Genomic DNA, 21,018 nt, shown 5'->3' on the forward strand with positions numbered 1-21,018 from the left:
TTGCTACATCTATATACAAAGCATGAGAGAAAAAAGCCCTAAAGAGCTGTTTAAGTGTGGGTTTTTTCCAACAGCCTGTTAAACTTCAGCTGTTTCAACATGTACATATCATTACAAACATACAATTTATAAATACAAATTCCAAAGATTTCTTAGGTAGTTCATATAGCTTCAGGGTTACAAAAAGACACATACAATGTGAACTGTCTGGTACATACGATAGGAACATTGTTTTCCTGGAGATTCAAAAGTGATATGAAAACCAATGAAAGGCATGCTTCTGCTGTGATGCATTCCCCCCAGAAGTCTTAAAAAAATTATACTATTGAATAATGTAAACATAAGTGTCAGGTTGCATCTAGAGTAACAGACCACACATTATGGAAGAAGTTACAAGAAAAGATTGCCAAATTTCTGATCTGCTCCTGATTAGCAGAAGAATGTTATGCATTTGTTTCCAGTTGTAATCTAACCTTCATGCATATTCAAAAGCTAGAGTGTATGTGCATAGTAACAATAATCTTCCATGATATATCTTTTCAGAGTATCTTGGGTACCAATGAAGAAAATTTCAGAAAGCTGGCAAATTCTGCAAAATTTCACTACACAGAAAATATACAAATATACAACTTCAAAAAGAACAGACTTGTTATTAATTACAGCTCACACTGGTCTAAAATATAACAATAATAAATAAGGTACTCATCATTTTACATTGCTTAACATGTTGAATGCCATATTATAATAAGTATGTTCACATACTTATGTTTTACTGATGTTCCACTTTTAAAATTGCATAAAGGACTGTTGCTTTGTAGTTCACATTTATACGGCTTTCCTAGAAGAACGCAGAATACCATACTGAATGCCTATTGTGCAGAAATAACCCTGAAGGCTGTATCATAGTATTCAGTAGAAAACCCTTACCAATTTTTCATCAACTGTGATGAGTTGCGTGTCTCGAGTTTGGTTCTGCGCCAGCCGCCATGTGGAAGTGCTCAGTGACCTGCAGTGCAAGACTTGAAGTTAAAAAATGATTCATGCAATGAGAAAATAGAGGCAGACAAATCTTACATAAACAAGTTACTTTAACAATATCCGTCTTGTAAAAAAAATTGAAGAGGGAGAGATGAGGGCACAAAAATCCTTTTTCTCCCCAATTAGTTCTGTCTGCTGAGTTTTTGGCAGACTCCCACTTAGCAGTTCACAACAGGCTGCACTTTATGTCAGCCTACAGGCTCTCTGTCACAGAGAGACTGCCAGTGGCAAGGACTGTACTGCTCTATATGAATGTACAGTAGCTGGTTTGTCACGAACAGACAGAAAATCACAAGGCTGCTGCAAGCATTCTGGAACTCTGATCCTTAAACTGATGGCATCAGAGGAAAAAAATCCTTAATCTATTTGTAATGGTAAAGCTCCAATTCTACACTTCATAACAGGACATTAACAAATTAAAAAAACCCAAAACAATTCAAAAAAATTACTAAACAAACTCTAATCTGATACTGCAAACACACTTTTCAGGTTATGAGTGGGCAAAACAACTATTTTGCTTAGTTTCTAAATCATTTTGGGTCAGATTATTCACTTCCAAGAAATACCATTTATCTCCTTGCATAATTGCTAAATCTGTAAGATACATATGGAAACACAGAACACAATTCCACATCACTGAATTAACTAGATTTGCTCTTAGCTTACATTATGTCACTAATGACAGGATTAGGCCCTTTGAGTACAAATCATCTTTTGGCAAAATAATGCAACAGCAGGTGAAACAAGCCAAGAAACCTAATTCTCTGACCTCATGATAGAATACCAGGTTGGAAGAGAACCTCAAAGACCATCTGTTTCAACCTTTCTTGGCAAAAGCATGGTCTAGACAAGATGGCCCAACACTCAGTCCAGCTGAATCTTTGAGTTGGCCAACACTGAGGAACCTACCACTTCCCTATGAAGATTGTTCCAATAGCTGACTGACTTAACTACATTGTGAATAATTTTTCTTGCATCTAACCAAAATCTCAACAGGAGTAACTTGCACCATTAGCTCCTCTTTCATGTGACTCACTGTAAAAAAGGTGTCCACCATCTGTGTAACCACCTTTTAAAATATTAGAACATGGTGATAAGGTCTCCTCTAAGTCTTCTCAAGACTAAACCAATCCAGTTCTTTCAGCCTTTCCTCACATGGCAGGCTTCCCTGTCCTTTGATGATCTTTGTGGCCTTTCTTTGGACCCTCTCCAGCCTGTCCATGTAGTATTGCAGGTATGGCCTGAGAAGTGCTGAGAAAAGTGGGATCCTAACTTCTTCACTTCTGGTGGCTATGCTTTTGTTGATGTAGCCTAGCAATCTGTTGCCTCTCTTTGCTCAGAAGCAACTGTCCACACAGACAGACTGTTTTCCTCCAGGACCCCTAGGTCCCTTATCCCAGAGCTAGTCCCCAGTCAAATAAATCCCAGACTATACTGCAGTTCTGGATCATGATTTCCCAGGTTGAACAACAGCAACTTGCTCATGCTGAACTTCATAAGGATCTTGTTAGCCCACTCTTGCAGCCTGTTTATGTCTTCCTGCAGGGTGAATTTCCTTTCCAAAGTGTCCGCTTCCTCACTCAGTTTGGTATCATCAGCAAACTTTTATCAGGTTTGTCAGGATCCCACCATGGATCACTCATGAAGAAATGAAACAGTTCTGGGCCCAAAGCTGATCCCTGGGGTGTAACAAGTTGCCAATGTGAAAAGGAGCGAGGCACCACCAGCCTCTGAGTGCTGCCTGTCAGCCAGTTCCCCACCCACTGCACAGACCACTTCACTAGACTGTATTACACCAGCTTTTCTGGGAGGAGGCTTTGACAAAGCATATCAAAACCCCTGGAGAAATCCAGGTAGACAATAGTGTGCTCCATATTTGATTAAGGCCATTTTAAAGAAATGAGGAACAAAAATGCAGGAATTCAGTTTTCCCTACAAGAACCTTCTGAAACTAAGCAACTGCAACAAAGTTCAGTTAAGAAATATCTAATATAAATCTATACTTTCAACACAAATTATCTTCCCTCTGCCATTAACAACTTCAAAACATCTCCAAAGCACAGTTTATAGACTCACCTAACTCTGTGGCATGGACAGACAGATCTATTCCTATTTAAAGTGACAAAATTTGTCAGGAAAGTTACTTTGTTTCAAAACACACAAGCTTTCAAGTGCAACAAAGCACAATAATTTCATAAATACTCAAGGTAACTACTTTGTTAGCTCAAAATCCCTGTACCAGAGTTTCTGGCTCAACACAGCTGGTATTTTTTAACTTGCACATGCAAAATAATACATCATGAAAACAGAATAGAGAGATATGGGAGCACTAGCAGAACAGGCTGTTACTTGGTCCTTACATACCAAGAGAGATGTTATCCTAAGAGCGCCCTGAACAGCAGCAGCATTACACTTGTTCCAGACTTAAGTAGCTAAAGCCAGAAAATATTCAACCTTAAATAAGGAAAAAACCATTGTAACAGGAAAATTAGTTTCTCCCCTACTACAGTAGCTTTACTATCAAAGTAATATTCTGCAGGCATTCTGGAACTTCATGTGATACAGTGTTCACTACATTACTTAATGTCTGTCCAAAGAAAGACAATGGAATATGTAATTTAATTCTTTTGTTCTCTAAAGAAAATTCATCTAGATTATGAATCAATAAGTTCTCTGAAGAAGCTTGTTCTGTGAAAGATCTGATCAATATGCAAAGATTCAGGTATGCAAGGGTTGCAAAAAGGCTGGTGAGAATGATACTTTTGCTTGTAGTATAAATTCAATTATGAACAAAATTTAGCACAATTTAGTTTGAACATGGTTGAGAGTGGCTTGTTTTGTTTTAAACTGGAAAAGCATTAACCAGCTTTCAAAAGTACAAATGCCATGCCCTTGAAAATTATTTCCACTCAGCATTACATCAACAGACATTGCTTTTACTAATGCCATGATAAAGAGCAGGGTAAAAACCCCACCAGATTAAAGGTGGGCAGAATCTCTTTCTGAGATGCCTCCACATTTACACAGAGGGAGCTGGCTTTTTGCATGAGATGACTCTGTCAACTGGGATAACTTCCAAGGCATCATACCTTATAGCTCTCCATGATATTTTAGCTATTCTTCAAAAGCAGATGGACAGCTTACTAACCTAAGTCAACTTCTCCTCTTCATCATTTTTCAAAGACATTTCTGTTGACTACACAATTCTGGAAAACACACAACAGTTACTGGAATTTGCAACCTTCACACTTTCTCCACTGAGCTGCCTTCTGTCCATCCCTGGGCTGCAATGAGTTGGACAGAACACACTTTCTCTAAGAACTTCCTAATTGAAGAGTGGTTGAAAACTGGTTTTTGGACTAGGAAAGTGACTCTCAAGCCAGTGGAGGAGAGACCTCCACATGAAAATACATAAAATACCAGTTGCGCTTTAAGATGAAAGGCTGACAATATTTCTATTTGTTGCATCTCTCATAGGAAAGTAATCTGAAGTTTGGAAAAACCAGCAACTCTGAAATGTCATGTGAACTGAAATACTGCTATTTGAAACTTAATAGGAAGAGTAGCTTGATTCCCAGAATGCCTGTTTAATTTTCAACAGGCTTCACTGCACGTGTGTAGCTAATGTCAGAGAGTAATCTGAGGACAGAACCAGGAAACACACCTCTTTCACACAAGGCTCTCTTCTCAAACTCCCACAATGGCAAGTATAATTTCATCACTCAAGCTTCACCTTAGAAATTGTATAAACTTTATAATATCTATGATACCTTGAAGTTAAATGAATTTCCAATCTAAATCACTTAACACTTGAGCCTTTTTATTTCATCCTCAACAGTACAGTAATTCTCACAAAACAGTACAGTACCGTAATTCTCACAAAATTATCTATTAATATTTGCCCACATCCACCCTGACTTTTGGGAAGCTTTTCTGATGGATAATCTTGCAGAAGTATAGAAAACACATTTTGCACACAAAATCACACAATCACTGGGCTGGAAGAGACCTTCAAGATTATAGAGTCAAACCCAGCCTAATTCCTCAACTAGAACAACAGTTCTATTCTCACAACATCCTACTCCTTTTTCCTATTACTAACCTCTGGAAAGGTAATCTGCTTTCTTCCTTTCTCTCTGTAAGTAATATGGGAATACATTACCCCATTTTGCTTATTTTTGACTGTTTATGCTTTTTATTTTTCCTGTTGAAATATCTTGGGATGAGACCTTATGAGCATAAAGTTCTACCCTGTTCCAAGTCTAATCAAACTCTGATTTAGGATTACTGTACACAGAATAATTTGAATAATCACAAATACACTGCTAAAATAATTCAGAATTTCAGAAACTACACAGAAAGCTTACATGTAGCTAGCAACAATAAACCTTGCTTTCTTACAGGCTCGTTAATGACCTATTCAGAACACATACCAAATGAACTTCCTTCATGGTTACTATCTAATAAACAAAGTGTGACAGGTCTCCAAGCTGGCCACAGCTCTGTTGTGAATATGCCCAAATGCCTTCCTTATAGGAAGCTTGTTAGTGATGAAGAAACAGGCGTTCAAATGTAAAAACCTAGGTTTATTGTAAAAGCCCGCCTTTTAAAACAAAAACTCTTCAAAATTATGGAAGACTAAAATTAAGGTTTACTAAAAAAAGTCACCTCTCTCCTTTATGATTGCCCATATACTTTACCACAGTATAGCAGCTCCTTTATCTTCTGAGTCCACCATTTAAATGTCATTTCATTCATATTTGCAAAAGGATTTTCTCCCTGCCCCATGCCATTGTGTTAGGAATCTCAAATCCTCAATCTTGATCTATAAGATCTTCTACCATTATTTTACACTACTGTAAGTTAGGATTATCTGTAGTTTATGATAATTTCATCATACTAATTTCTACAGTTCATTTAAACTGTAACATTTTTAACCAATATTTTGTCTTTATCACCAATCTGATTACTTCAGCTTAGACTTTGTTTTATATATATATACATATACATATATATATATATATGATACAAAACAACATACTTCAATGATATTTCTGGGTCTCAGTGTTAGGAATTTTAAAAAGGTTACAATAACTTTTTCTTCCACTGTGCATAGTTCTTTAGAGGCACCGTAGAACTGAACATTGCATCTAGACATATTATGGCTACCACTTGTTATTTTAAAGTCTCACAATAAATCTAGACACATAAAGTGTCTTTTACATTGTGTAAAGAAGACAGGAATAGGTATTTGGCAAAGACTAAACTACATGCTCTTCTTATTAAATACTTGTAACTCTTACATCAGCTCAGTAACACAGAGTGAATTAATGAGGAAAAATATGTCTTTGTAGAATTCAAAACTTTCTGTAGGTACCATGTGTCCTGAAGAAACAAAGACTGTGATCATCTAACCACATCTTCCATGGTAAGTGTGTATTGCTCTTCCACCATCATCTGTAGTTACAGCAAAGTCACAAATGGTTTCCACATCCCTGCTACACAAATGAAGGAGTCCAGTTTGAGAAGCCACTGAAGTTCTGAAATCTATTGGAAAACTACAATATTCATAACAGTATCAGGTCTCTCAACCATCTTTTACCACTGTGGGATAAGAATACAGCAGTTCCTTTTGCAGGGAAGATTCTTAGGTCTTCACTTCCCTTCTTAAGTTATAGGTCCCAGCTCTGCTGAAGCCATTAACTTCCGTTGAACAGAAGAAACCAAACAGTTAAAAAAACAGTCAGTGGATGTCTTTTGTAGTATCTGAATTAAGGCATCTGACTTGAATGTATTACTTGGTTGCTCTGGGTATCTGTATTCAACTGCTAGAACTCAACAAATCTGAGCACTGTAAATATCTGCTAAGTAACCCCCGCTTAACCCCTACATAGTACGAAGCTGCCATATTTACATGGCATGAATTTGCCTTCCACAGAGAGCAGTGCTGTGACTGGAATGTTACACAACATCCAGATGTGAAAACTTGTATGTACCTGACATAATTCAGTAGCTGGGACTTAAAACCATTGCACAAAAACTTTTCCTTAACCTCTTTATGCGACACATCCGACTGTTTGATCTATTAGCACCCCCTTTTGGTCAATTGTTGGAGATATGGTTAAAAAAACCCAAGTATCACCAAATAGGTAATCAGATCATAACGTATAGGTAAAACAAAGTCTTGAAGAAAGCCTCATGTACCACATGAAAAAAGAAGACAATCATCAAAAAGTAAATCTAAAGGATATTTTATGTATTTTGACACTGAAAGACCAGGGCACCAGTGGATGTGAATATATGTATATGCAGAAGCGATGATGAACAACGCAATAGATTAAATATTCTTAATTCTTAGAAAACCAACCTTTTAAACATTATTGCATGTAATATTATTGCATTTCTAGTAATATAAGCTTCAGAATGTACAGCCACCATAAAAACATTAAATTCTGAACAAAAAGAACAAAAAGAATCACCACCAGCTAACAACCTCCCCAGCATCCAACCTAGTCATACACTGTGATTAAATAGACTAAGTACAAATCAGTATGAAGTTCTGGCACATAAAATACAGGAAATAATGATACAATGTCAAATACAATACAGATCCCAGTATTCAATAAAATATATTTTTATTTAGCCCCAACATAATGTATTTTTATAAAGACAGCTTGCAGAGCAAAACTTGCGAGAGATGAATTTAAACACAGTGGGATAATGTTTCCTTAGTATTAAGTCATTACTGTAGTTGAAATGATAATGACTTAACAGAGTCAATGATATTTTATTTCTACTCGGTTTCACTTACTAGTCTTATTACTTTCCAACAGAAGTAAAATATGGAATATAGTGCCAAACACTGCCTCTGGCGACATATAGTTCTATTTTGTAGTATGAACTGCAGGAGTAACTTTCATGTTTGGAGGAAAACAAAGACCCTCATTAATGAATAATATTTTCACACTCTGATAAAGTTGGCTGATCATACTTTGTCTTTTGCCTACAAAATGATGTTAAACTATGTAAACATGTAAATTATGTTTCTAAATGAATGAATGCAGTATTACTTATCCAAACTACTGAACTTTCTGTAGTAAGTTGCTGAAATGATAAAAATTGAAATATAAATATAAAGACACTGCTTTTACTTGCTAATAAGTTCATATGCAATAAATTATTTTTTCTAGTTGTGTGTTTGGAAAACAGGGCAAGAACTGACTATGCTTTTCTGTCAGGCAAAACTTACAAAAAGAAGCAATGGTTATATAAATGTACTAAATTAACATGGAAATAAGCATTTCACTTGTGGTTTGGAACTTTGAAGCTAAATGTTGAGCTAACCTGCCTTTACAAATATTAAACTACAGGCCAGACTCACTTCAGTGCCTGGTAAAGTTTTGGAGAAGACCATTCTGACAATTACTGAAAAACGCCTGAAGGACATTGAAGCCATCAGCCAGCACAGCTTCATGAAGGAATAGTTCTGCTTGTCAATTTCCTTTTATGACAAGGCAGCACGTCTAGTTGCTCAACAGAAGCCAGCTGATGTGAGTTTTCCAGATTTCAGCAAAGCTTTTAATACTGTCTCATTGTATCCTTCTGGACAAAATGTCCAGCTCACAGCTGGACAAACACTTCATGCCATGGGTGAGAATGGCTCACGGGTTGGGAACAAAGGGTTACAATGAATGGGGTGGTATCAGACTGGGGACCTGTCACTAGGGGGGTTCCACAGAACTTCATCTTAGGCCCTAAGACTTTCAACATTTCATTAACAACCTGGATGCAGGACTGGAAGGGATACTAAGCAAATCTGACAATTATATTAAATTGGGAGGGGCTGTTGAAGGCAGAGAAGCTGCACAGAGAGATCTTAACAATCAGAAGGACTGACAATCACAAACCAGATGAAATTTAACATGGGCAAGTCCTGGATTCTCCACCTGGGATGGGGGCGCAGCCCTGGATGTACAGACAGACTGGGGAATGAGAGGTTGGACAGCAGTGCCATGGAAGGGGCCCTGGGCTTCTGGTCCATGACAAGGTGAATATGAGCCAGCAGTGCCCTGGCAGCCAGGAGGGCCAAGCGTGTCCTGGGGGGATCAGGGACAGAATGGCCCGCCGGGCAAGGGACGGGATTGTCCTGCTCTGCTCTGTACTGGGGCGGCCTCACCTCGAGTGCTGGGGGCATTTTTGGGCACCCTCATATAAGAAGATCATAAAGCTATTGGAGAATGCCCACAGGACGGCCAAGGAGGTGTTGAAGGGTCTTGAAGGGAAGGCACATGAGAAGCAGCTTGATCTGCTCAGCTTGGGGGATAAGGAAGAGAGACAGCACTGCAATCTGAAACTTCCTTGTGAGACAACGTGGAGGGCAGGGCATTCACCTCTGTGGTGACAGCACTTGAGGGAACAACGATGAAGTTGCATCAGAGGAGGTTAAGGCTGGGTATCAGGAAAAGGCCCCTCACACAGAGGGTGGCTGGGCCCTGGAACAGGCTCTCCACAGAAGTGGTCACAGAACCAAGTGTGACAGAGCTCAAGAGGTGTTTGGACAAGGCACTCGGGCACATGGTGTGACCCCCTCCTGTTCAGGGCCAGGAGCTGGATTCACTGATACTTGTGGATCCCTTCCAACCCAGAATACTCTATAATTCTTTTAAATAAGTTACACTTTCAAGTAGAGAATACGCCATCACATAGAAAGTAATAAAATTTTACTTCTTTTAGATTCTACTTTAATTATCCCACAGGTGAGAAAATGCTGTTGACCTACTATATTCAAACCAATTGAACCACTGACAATGTAAAGAAATGGTCCTTCCAGAACTACAACATTCCCAGAGCACTATATCCACTCCTGCACCCAGCTAATTCCTCAGGACACAAGTCAGTTCTGCAAAAACATGAGTTGCCCACCACCAGTTTTCTTCATTTAATCAGCATTTTTGCAGTCAAGACATAATAAAGAAGGTTAGCTTTGACCTAGTACGAAGCCTGCACTTTCCCTGACTCAAACAGGGCCCATTTGAGCAGCCAGCTAACTGAGGTGACATGACTGGGTGCACAACAAAGACCAGTCCTTCAGAGGGCTCCACATGAGGCAGACAGTATGCCCAGGCCAGCTCAGCCACTCCTGCAGAGCTGGTGTCTTTTGAGATTTTTGAGTATAAGCATATGAACAATGCAAACAGCTTAAGCTGAGGAAAAGTTCAGCCAAAAATCCACAGAGCTAGCCTGAAGGTTCAAGTCAGCACGCTTGCAAGCAACAGCTGCACATCCTGGAACAGCTCTCTGCAAGTCCCAGGTTGGTATCAAAACATTTCTTGAAGTGCTTAGATGAAAACTGAGTCATTACTTGCAACTAAACTTCTAAAAAAAGTCATGTCAGTGCTCCTTGACATGACTCAGAACATACCAGTGGTCTCTGACAGATTACAAAACACACATTAGAAACACTTTTGAGTGAGGGGCTTAGCATGTTGAGAACAAATTTCTCAAAATTATTTAAACATTTTTGTTGTAGAAATAAAATAACTCATTACGAAAGGAGACCAGGTATACTACATTTAGAGCAATATAATATGTAATTTGTAAGATGTCCAACTGCTATCAGGTCACAGGAACTCTGAATTACTACCACCTTAGTACAGTTGCTAATAAAGCATTTCATTACACACTACTCTCCAACCTCAAACACCTAATCTTAGGAGTTAACCTCAGTTCACAATCTGAAAGCAGCAGGCTACTGAGAAAGAGAATCTTACTGGCAAGTTAGTTGGAAGACAAATAATACTAGAAATGTTGCACAGCCCATATCAACTATCAACTAAATTTACATTCTCTAGTTAGAAACCCTAATAAAGTCAAGAAAGAAGAGAGAAAAATTGTGTAGGGTGTAAAGATAAAATACCCAGGTGACACATTTGCTTTGTTTGTGTCTTCTAAATGTCAAACTCCCCACACACACACACATTCAGGCATTCACAGAACTTGACAAAACTAAAAACTGTGCTCTCTTTATAGAAGGAACAACAAAAGTCAAAGGGTTTCATTTCAAAACTGCGAGGAATGAAGCTAATGTTCCACATCCCACCTCTGTCTTATTATGTGCATTTTGAAAAAGAGTCTTTGAATCATGTTAACATTAAACAGAGAAACAGAGTAAAGATTCCTCTGTGTTTGCAAACTGGTTTATGGCACAGCATGGTCCTGTATTTCACCCCTATCCACTCCTACTGATTTAGCCCTTCAATCTGACTGCATTTACTGGCTTAATTAATTCTTATTCTAAGGCCTGTAAAACATAGCATATATATCAGCATTTATGTATATATACATGTATATATGTATGCATATCTATGTATATATATATATATATATATATATATATATGTATATATATAAAAGACAACTTCTTCCTTATTTAATGTTCTCAAACACTTGAACTGTAAACTACAACACAAAAAGGAATCCTTTAAAGTGTTACTGGAAAACTACATCTTGGTTTATAATGGTTCGTGAAAGTCAAATAAGCTATTTGGCAAATAAGCCTTAGCTGCTGGCCAGCTACGACAAACTGCATTTAAGAGCCATATATTAACATTTGTAGTACAAGCCAGTTAGAGAAAGCCAAATGCTTTACAAATGGAACATGACATACAGGTTTCTTTTCAAAACTGTATGCTCTCAGGAGTTGCTCTAGATGAGAATGGGATAATTTAGGTAATAATTTTTTGCATTATTTAATTTCACACTTGCTTTGTGATCTTCACCTTGTCTCAGCTACCTTTCTCTTCAATTTTCTTTCTGACACTAAGCTTTTGTCCTCAATTCCCCTTTGAACTGCTGCCATTCCTCAGTTATCTCGTACCTTAGCTACACTCCATGTCACACACCTTAGTCACTCCACTGGATCTGTCAGCCCACATGGTCCTTATACAGCTCTGAGGAGAAAAACCTCCATGATACTTCAATAAATTTTTGACTACTGAGTTACACACAAAGACACACCAGTGATGCCACCTTACCTGCAAGAATATAGTCTGAGTTCTCAAGTGTTCTGACACTGACAGTCTGAAGACAAACTCTCTCGGACCATGCATCAGGACACCAGGGGCACCAGGTCTTAATGGCCATGACCAGCCTCATGCAGGGCCTTCATGAACATCCCCTGCCTATGACCCTGGAGTGCCATTTAAAAAGCTCAGCTCTGGGTCTTCAGCCCTTGAGTAAGTGGCATCATTAGGTGCACCCACCTCCAGCCCTGGTCCTGGCTCTTGCCCTGGTCAGTAAGTGCACTGTCCCTGCTGGGGTCACCCTCACTTTCCAGCTTACCTTGCCTTCTGGAGTAGACAGCCTTTGATGCTCCTTGACACTTTACTTGTCCTTAATTCCTATCAAATAAAATACAATACTGTTTTTTTCCAGTCTATGCAATTTATCTGCACTTGATTTTCAGCCTCATATTGCAACCAAAGCAAAGGACTTAACTTTTATGTAGTCTCTCTATAATAACTGATTTTAAATCTCATCTTGTTTTAAAATGATACTAACCACACAAGCTTTTAGTGGTGGGTAGCAGATTAAATACCTTCTACATGGCGCAATTAATTAAATTGATTAAATACCTTCTACAATACACATCTGTCTTGAGATGAAAACAAATGGTTGGCTGCAGTGTAAGCAACCTATGTGTCTCCCTCAGGAGTTTTGAAAAAAAAACTTTAAGACCAAAACTTTAACTCCTATTCTACACACAAGTGCAAGCAACAATGGCACTAGCTAGGAAAAAAACCCCTTCCTTTCTTTTGCATACTGCATCAGCATCTGAAATCTTGGAACAACAATTCTTTAAACTGATGAAGGACAAATTATTGTGTGCTTCAAGAGAAATATAATGAAACTACCAGGCTACATAAATGAAGTCTACATTCAAAGAAAGGTTGAATGCTTTGCTTTCCCGTAATTATCTGATTTAATTTTATTTCCATCTGTCATTATTTATTAATGTAAACACGCCACAGAAGCATTTTTGAGAACTCACCTTTGAGAATAAAAATAACTGCATCAGTTACCCTACTTGTGTGTTCACTTGTACACCAATGCTTGTAAACCTCCTCTCCTCGTACTATTCTTTCTTACTTTTCATATTCTTACTATCTAATTAGCTGTTAGCTCTCTCTCTAAAAGGAGACTGCAAGTATTGATATTACTCATGCTTTTCTAAAGCCTTAAGGCAACACCGGTGCCTTAAAAGCAAACCTTATTATTGAATTTCAGTTCAGACAACATGCAGATTATTTGTCTCTTTCTCTGGTAGGCACAAACACTTGCATATGAAAAAATATCATTCTTGCAGAATTTTGCTTCCCATAACTTACACAGCAGATGCAAATACTCCTTGAATACGTGCCAGAATAGTCAAAGCTACTGCATGAAGAGCTTTCTGCTTTTTCCCTTCATTTAAAATATAGCAGAAAGATGATACATTGTAACTTCTGAAAATGCAATATCCATAAAAATCTTGCCTTAAAACCACTGAAATCTATTAAAAAAAGATTAAAAACTCAACAGCTATCATCCGCAACAAAATTTCAGTTTGGACTTCAATATAAATGGCATCACTAATACTTAGTGGATTATTTCATTAACATTTAGCAGAAGATTACTTCAGTAGATTGATCACAAATGACAATGTCTGAGGTGTTCACATATAAAATAAGTATTCATAAAAGGTCTAAAAATATTTTAATCAAATACATAAGGTCTGACTTTAAAAAAAGAAACAGGACTTGTTTATGAACTCTTTCATGTTAAGACCCCAGTAATAGGCAGCTGCAAGAACTGTTTGCCCACACACATTCTGGAGCTGCCTACAGACTCTTGTTGAGTCAGAAATTACTTTACTTCTTCAACATCAGTTATGGGTCAAGGGAAGATTCAGACAGAAACTACTAAGCCAGAAAGAGCTAAGTAAGTAGTACCTAAATATACTATTACACTACCAGGAGACAACAACCGCCCTTTCAAACTCAGACAGAAATAATGCCATTAATTTCCTAGGAAATATGAAAACACGTTATAAAGAAGGTAATGTGAACTGTTCACCTTGCCTCCTGCTAGTTTAGAGATTTCTTTTATTTAAAAAAAAAAAGGATGTGATCTTAAGACAGTTCAGAGGTATATTTTTTAATACACTCAGAGCAAAATGTTTACAAAAGAATTTTTAAAATGTAGCAAAATCCACTGTATTATAGTAAGAATGAAAACCTACACATGGGTAAAGCATATACAACATTTAGCTATTAAAGATCATACAAATTTACTGAAATTATTAGTATAAAATAGGACTTCTTAAACTTGGGTTTTTTTAAAAAACTAGTTGTGAGTAGGTTAACTGCTAACTATAAAACTCAGCATTTCCGTCTCTTAAAACAGACAATTTCATCTAAGACAGACAATAATAAGGTCAATTGAGTCAAAATACTCAAACTTGCACTAAGACAAAATCGAAGTCATTTTTAAAATCCAAATAGCAGTATTTTTCCACTGTAAGTTAAATCTGTTGAACACGTTATATTAAACCTACACCTATAAAGCAAATTTTATTGTTTTACTAACACAGATTTAAAACACTGTCCATTGACAGCTGGCATAATTATCCCCTTTCCCTATGTATCCATATGGTATTTCATAATCTTACTATTGATTAATTTATTTGACAAAAAGTGTGGTTCAACTTAGTGCAACAAGTTCTACAAATAAATTTCTCAAACTTTGAGACATCAAATATTTGGTATTAGGATATACCAACATGAAAGTCTCTTCCATAACAATGTCTGAGGGATTTTCTTGAAATCAAGGGTCATTTTTCAAATGCAGTGTTAGATTCTATTTTAAATTGTCTAGTCCCTTAAGGAAAGCATTATGCCCTTCTGTTTTAAGATACTATTGCCAACAAATTTCAACTCTACCCTCCAAAGCTAGCAGAACACTGGTGAAACAGTGTTTCTATTAGCCAGATTCAGTCATGGCTTTGTACATCTTTAAACAGCTCTCTGCTCTACCCAGACCTAGCTCCGTGAAGTCTACTAAGTCGTATTTTAATACATGCTTTGGTATTGACATGCAACAAAAACATCAGTATTATTTCATGAAAGAAGAAAAACCTAACCCAACCAAACAATAACACAAAAGAGTGAGCTATTATCTTGCAGAATTATTTTTTTAAAGTTAGTAAGCATTTTCTCTATTTTTCATGGAAGGACAGGATAAAAAATTAAGAGAGGAGTTTTTTCTGTTTTAGAAGTCCTTTATTTTGCCACAAAAATGGCTTCTCCCTCATTTTCCTGAGGGGGAAGCCTGCTTATAAAGACAGTATCTGAAAACTGAGATGTAAATGGCATCCCAGATTTCCTCAATTTTTTGACAAATAATTGAATAACAGGCTTCATACTACAAAACTGTCCATAATTCTTTACTTTCATAACCTCAGATATCCATTTATGATTGTGGCAGGGACAGAAGATAGGTCTAAGGCCCGCCGTATTTAGTCTGCTGATGTACAGGTGAACAGGATAATGTAAAAGACATCATGGTTAGCTGGTAAGACTAGCCTTCAGTAAAGAAACTACGTATCAGTCACCTGGTGGGATTCATCCCGTGAAAGGGAAATAGCACACAATAAAACCGTTGGTTGTTGGCATGGAGGTGTGATCATGGGCCGTTATGGCCTCCTCTCATGTGCTGGCCCTGCGTAGCATGATGCTGAAACTGGCCACTCCTGAGGTGATATAAGGGGTGGTTCTGGGATCAGCAGGAGAGGAGGACATGATGCACGCAGCTTTCATCCAGGGGATGTGCTGAAGGTGCACAGCCTACCTGCCCCCCCTTGCCTGAGCACCATGCTCCATCTCCTTCTCAGTAGCTTCTCAAACATCCAGGGGTTGGTATGTATTTATGCAAAAGTGACTAATAAAATTGACTTCCCTTGCAATTCCTATTGTGTCCTAACAATGATGAACCATCAAAACATTTCCTGTCATACTCAGAATCTTTATAACAGCATTACAAGAGGAAGGTAACACATTTTGAAAAACCACTATAAAGTGGCATGAAAAATTCATTATCATGAAATGTAGAGAGTGTGTGGCTATACTACACCTACACACAAAACATTCTGCTACAGCAACAGAAATTAATTCTGACTCCAATATATTGTGACAGAAAGGGTTTCTCAGAAACATTCTGAAGTGGCTTGGAAACAAATATATTTTCCCGGTTCAGCAGGAATTTGTTCAAAGTTTTCTCTTCCAGCTTCAACTGTCCATATTTCTAATGGAAGGAAACACTGCAATCTTTTAGTTCAAACTAGTGAGAGCATGTTCAACATAATTTCAAACCTCCTGAAAACTTCACAGATCTTACAGTATGAAAGCTTCAAAATATGATTTAAGCAAAGGAGACATTTGCACTTTCTCAATCAGCTCAAATATCTGCTGATAGCTATTAGGCTAAAATAATGAGGGACTCAGTTAAGTGATTGAAAACAAGCACTTGGGATTTCATAAAGATACAAGGAATGTTGCTGCATGTTCTCTTAATTTCAGACTGAACACTTATGTCCATATTGTGGAAAAAACCAGTACCAGTTGAGAATCCTTGGGCAGCTTGGGCATGTGTATGTTAAAGTGCCTAAATACGTCCCAATAAAAGCAGTATTTGTGCAAGATGATGTCATAAAATTTCTAAGAACCAAGTATCACCAACAGAAATCAGAACAGAATCTCTCTTGTAACTCTTGGAAAGTGATCACATTATTATTTAATTGAACTTCTGAAAACTGGAGCACTGTAAGAAGCTTGACACACAAAAATCTACATAAAAATGCACTGCAAATAAAACTACATCTTGTATACTTAAAATTTAATCCTACAGTCCAAACAATAAGCTATATTACTCTCACAACCTAATTTAATCAAGTAACATGAAATTTGCTTTAAGTTTTACTAAATAGCCAAACTTTACTCTGAATATAAGTAAACAAAAGTGTAGGGCTGGAGTGATATGAGTCATTCAAACGCCCTCACAGTTGACAGTTTCAGAATCTTCTTTGGTCATCTCCTAAGAAGACCAATAATTTTTATTGTTAGTAACACCTGTATTCACTTAAAGACAACACATCTACAATACTGGTTATAACACATTCTTTCTACAATTTGATAATTACAGAGATTACTCCACTAACAAATTAGACAGAAAAATACTTCAAAACAAAGAGACTACTTGTACCAAAGTGCATCTGTCAAAACACTTTTCTGAAACGAAACCAGCATTGCAGGATTTATATATCCAATTGCAAGATATGCAGCAAACTACTGGCTTCTCAAAGAAGTAGTCTTTTGCATAGTTGCTGATCACTTCAACTGCAAAACATCTTAAGTGGTCTTTGGTAAATGTTCAGTTCTGTGAGGTCAGGAGACAAGAAGTAGTCTTTTGCATAGTTGCCGATCACTTCAACTGCAAAACAAGCTTAAGTGGTCTTTGGTAAATGTTCAGTTCTGTGAGGTCAGGAGATGTGAGACACTAAAGCTAAAAATGGGACTTGTACACTGTCAAATTTTGAGGCATGTATCTGTATATTGAAATTTATCTAGGTTTCTGATTAAATACAAAAGATTACATGCTCTACAGGAAAGATTATACAGTATGTAGCAAAGGAAAACAAACAGTTGCATACAAGAAGCAATACAAAGTAAAAAAGTAAGACATACACTTTCTCCTGTCTACTTCCATCTGATTTATCACCTCACTATGACCTTTAGGAAGACATTTTGAATTTAAATAGAACCCTAAATCCTTTTCTGTAATTATGTATGTTGATTCTCACTCCCAAGGAGGGAGACTACACAAGCTAGTTAAGAATAAAATTTCATATAAATATTTTTCATATAAAGTTTTTTTTTTTAATATATATAAAACAGTAATTGAGAAAAGATTTAAGTTTCAGTGCCTACGTAGCCAGGAAATAACTACTTTGCAAAACTTAGGCAATAAATTACAATCCTACGCATTTCCTCATACTGCCAAAACCATCTTATTCTGAAGCATATTTTCCTTATTCCATGAAAAATTTCTTGTTCTAACAACAAGGATTACAAAGCTGTGTACAAAACTTTAAGAGAAACTCATAATGCTCTCCCTCTTCTCCAAGAAACCTGGTGACCTATGATCAGGTCACTGCCCTACAGAATGCGAAGCATAAGTTTCAGTCCCACTCAGACCAATGTCCTCAACATCCCTCTTACCATCCCCTCTTATGGGACACTAATTTTTCCTCACTCTCTGGCAAGAAAGGAATCTAACACACTTTTTCAAAGAAGAAATACCAACTGAAGTGTACCTACCTCGTATTTCCATGCTTCGCATACCCAGCCCTGCTACACCCTACTATTTTTTTTTCTGAAATAATTACTTGAAATGTAGAATGGTAAGACTTTAAAACAAACAAACAAATTTATTTTTAGCCTGAATCACTTGACTGATGCAATTTACGATATGGTACAGGCAACAGTTCTGTCAACACCAGAGGAATAGAAGGGCAAAAAGAAACAGCTGAACATGAACAGTAAGTTTCTGGATTAGTGCAGAGGAACTCCTAAATTCATATCAACAGATTTCAAAGCATTTTTAGGAGACTGACAACCTTCAACACCATAAAACAGATACCATTTTAGGAGGGAGAAGGCAGCAGTAGCCAATGGGACAATCAGATTATAAAAATGCGCAAAATTAGTAGAGCTACAGTTCTTTCGCTGTGTGTATACATAGTTTTCTCTGTGTATTTGTATATGCACACACACATATATGCACATATTTTAAAACACCCACAGATTAAAAAAAATTACCAGAACTAACCTGTATCTGTTAATATCTACAGACTTAAAGAGCACAAAAAGCAAACCCTCCAAATCACAATTAAACACACGGACATGGACTAAATAATGTAGCTACATTATTTGTTCTGACTGGACTTTGGTCTTACACAAGCCTTGGGCCTGTGGGATGCACAAAAGTAACAACATGCAAGCATCTTCAACTCGTGGATGGGTCACGTACTTCTAACACAGATCTTTGCATTAAAGAAACAAATAACAAAGTACTACCTAAGATTATAAAGCTATTTCCAATGTTATTTTTAGGAAATCAGCGAAAAACCAGATATTCATTCTCTGAAAAAGGCAACGTGTTTCGAAGAACGGATGGAGAGGAAAGGCAAAACGACAGAAAAGGATGTAGTGGAGTGCAAATCTCTGGGAAGGCTGCTGGCGAAGTTACGCTCCCCGGCAGCGAGGCCGTGACGACCAGAACCCGACCTCCGGGCACCGCAAGGAGATCGGGCGGGCGGTCACCGCGAGGCAGGCAGCAAGGACGGGCAAGGACACGCACCGACTGACCGGAACAGGCAAAGACACGCACGGGGACGGGCAAAGACACACACGGAATCACACGGAGGAAGCCTCGGCCCGGCGCCTGCCGCCAGTCTGGCCGCCCCCAACCCGCGTCGGGGCCTACGCGGCCCCCCCGACCCAGCTCCCGGGGCGGCCTCCTCGGGCCCCCGCGGGCGCCGGGGTGCGGCGGTGCCCCCCGGGCGGCCGGCGGGAGTCCGCGGTGCCGTTACCTGGGCGGCGGCGGGCGGACCGCGGCCGCACCCCGCCTGGCGAGGAAGCCCCTCAGCGCCGCTGACATTGAGAGAGACGCCGCCATGATGCTCAATGCAGCCGTTGAGAGACGGCGGCGCCGCAGGGCCAAACCTCCTCCGCTCGGACAGGAAACGCGAAGGAGAGGGCGGAAAGAGGCTGTGGGAAGGGCGGGCGGGGAAAGGGATTGGGATCGGGAGCGGCGAGGAGAGGGCTCGGCAGAGGCAGGAGAGAAAGGCACTGCTGGCGTGGAGGGAAGGCAGAGCTGATGTCCGGAGCTCTGTGAAGGAGACCTTCACGTGTTTGGGATGCAGACGTTCCTTTTCCCCAGCTACGTGTTTGGCCTAGAAACTTTCTCTGGCAGCGTTGGTTGTGACACCATCTTGTTTATGGGCACAAGCTGAAAGAGGGGACATTTAGGTTAGCTATTAGAATTAAATTCTTTACTGTGAAGGTGGTGAGACACTGGAACAGGTTGCCCGGGGAGATTGTGGATTCCCTAATCTTTGCAGTGTTCAAAGCCAGGTTGCATATAAAGACTTCAGAAACCTGGACTGTGGAACCAGAGATGTGTCCCTGCCCCATGGCAGGGACATTGGGACTAGATGATCTTTAAGAACTGTTTCAACCCTAAACTTGCTGATTTTGTGACTTGATGGGAGGGGACAAGCCCCATGGAGGGCAGGTGTCTGGGCTGGCTGGTCCCCCTGTGCCTGGAGACCTCTGTCCTGGGCACATAAGCTCTGGGGACAGGTATTTTTGGCCCCATTCTTTCCTATTATATTTCGCAGACAAGGTGGTGCACTCTAAAAAGACATTAAAGTGTTGGTTCATCTTCTTGCACCTGCTAAAAGCATACTTCTTAGTTTTGCTGTCTGAAATGGATTCACATTCTTAGTTCACTGAGATAAGGAAGCTTCTAACATACTGTGGCACTTTCAGGAGTTCTGTTCTATTTTAAACCAATTCCAGCCTTACCTCCTATATTAAAGCAAGGAAGACTGACATGACCGCTAGTTTCTTGAAGTGGAGACATATTTATAATACATTAACTGTAAACTGGAAGTAAATAACAGTACTCAGGCCCTACAATAATTAGGGTTCTGTGTACGTGGCTGAAGAAGACAGATTGCTATAAATCAGAAGTCAAGTATGATTCTGTTCGGTGCCAAAAACTCAAATGACATAAAGTTTCCAAAAACACATGGTGCAAAAGCAGTGTTAGAGGAGGATCTGCAACATTGTGAAGAACTGAATAGCTTCTGGTTCTGATGGT

General features: G+C 38.7%; 1 protein-coding gene across 1 annotated transcript in view; it reads right to left on the reverse strand.

The window, feature by feature from the left end:
• The window catches only part of NDUFS4 (NADH:ubiquinone oxidoreductase subunit S4), a 45,874-nt gene extending 25,996 nt beyond the window's left edge, over positions 1 to 19,878 (reverse strand). Inside the window, exons 1-2 of the mRNA XM_041424629.1 lie at positions 19,724 to 19,878; positions 928 to 1,006 (exon numbers count right to left, since the gene is read on the reverse strand). Coding sequence (XP_041280563.1) covers positions 928 to 1,006; positions 19,724 to 19,809 — 165 coding nt within the window. The 5' untranslated portion in view covers positions 19,810 to 19,878. The remainder of the gene's footprint in view (positions 1 to 927; positions 1,007 to 19,723) is intronic.
• Between the last annotated feature and the right edge of the window lie 1,140 nt (positions 19,879 to 21,018).

The sequence above is a fragment of the Onychostruthus taczanowskii genome, unplaced genomic scaffold, assembly GCF_017590055.1.
Source record: "Onychostruthus taczanowskii isolate IOZ18803 unplaced genomic scaffold, ASM1759005v1 scaffold83, whole genome shotgun sequence".
Classification (NCBI taxonomy): Eukaryota; Metazoa; Chordata; class Aves; order Passeriformes; family Passeridae; genus Onychostruthus; species Onychostruthus taczanowskii.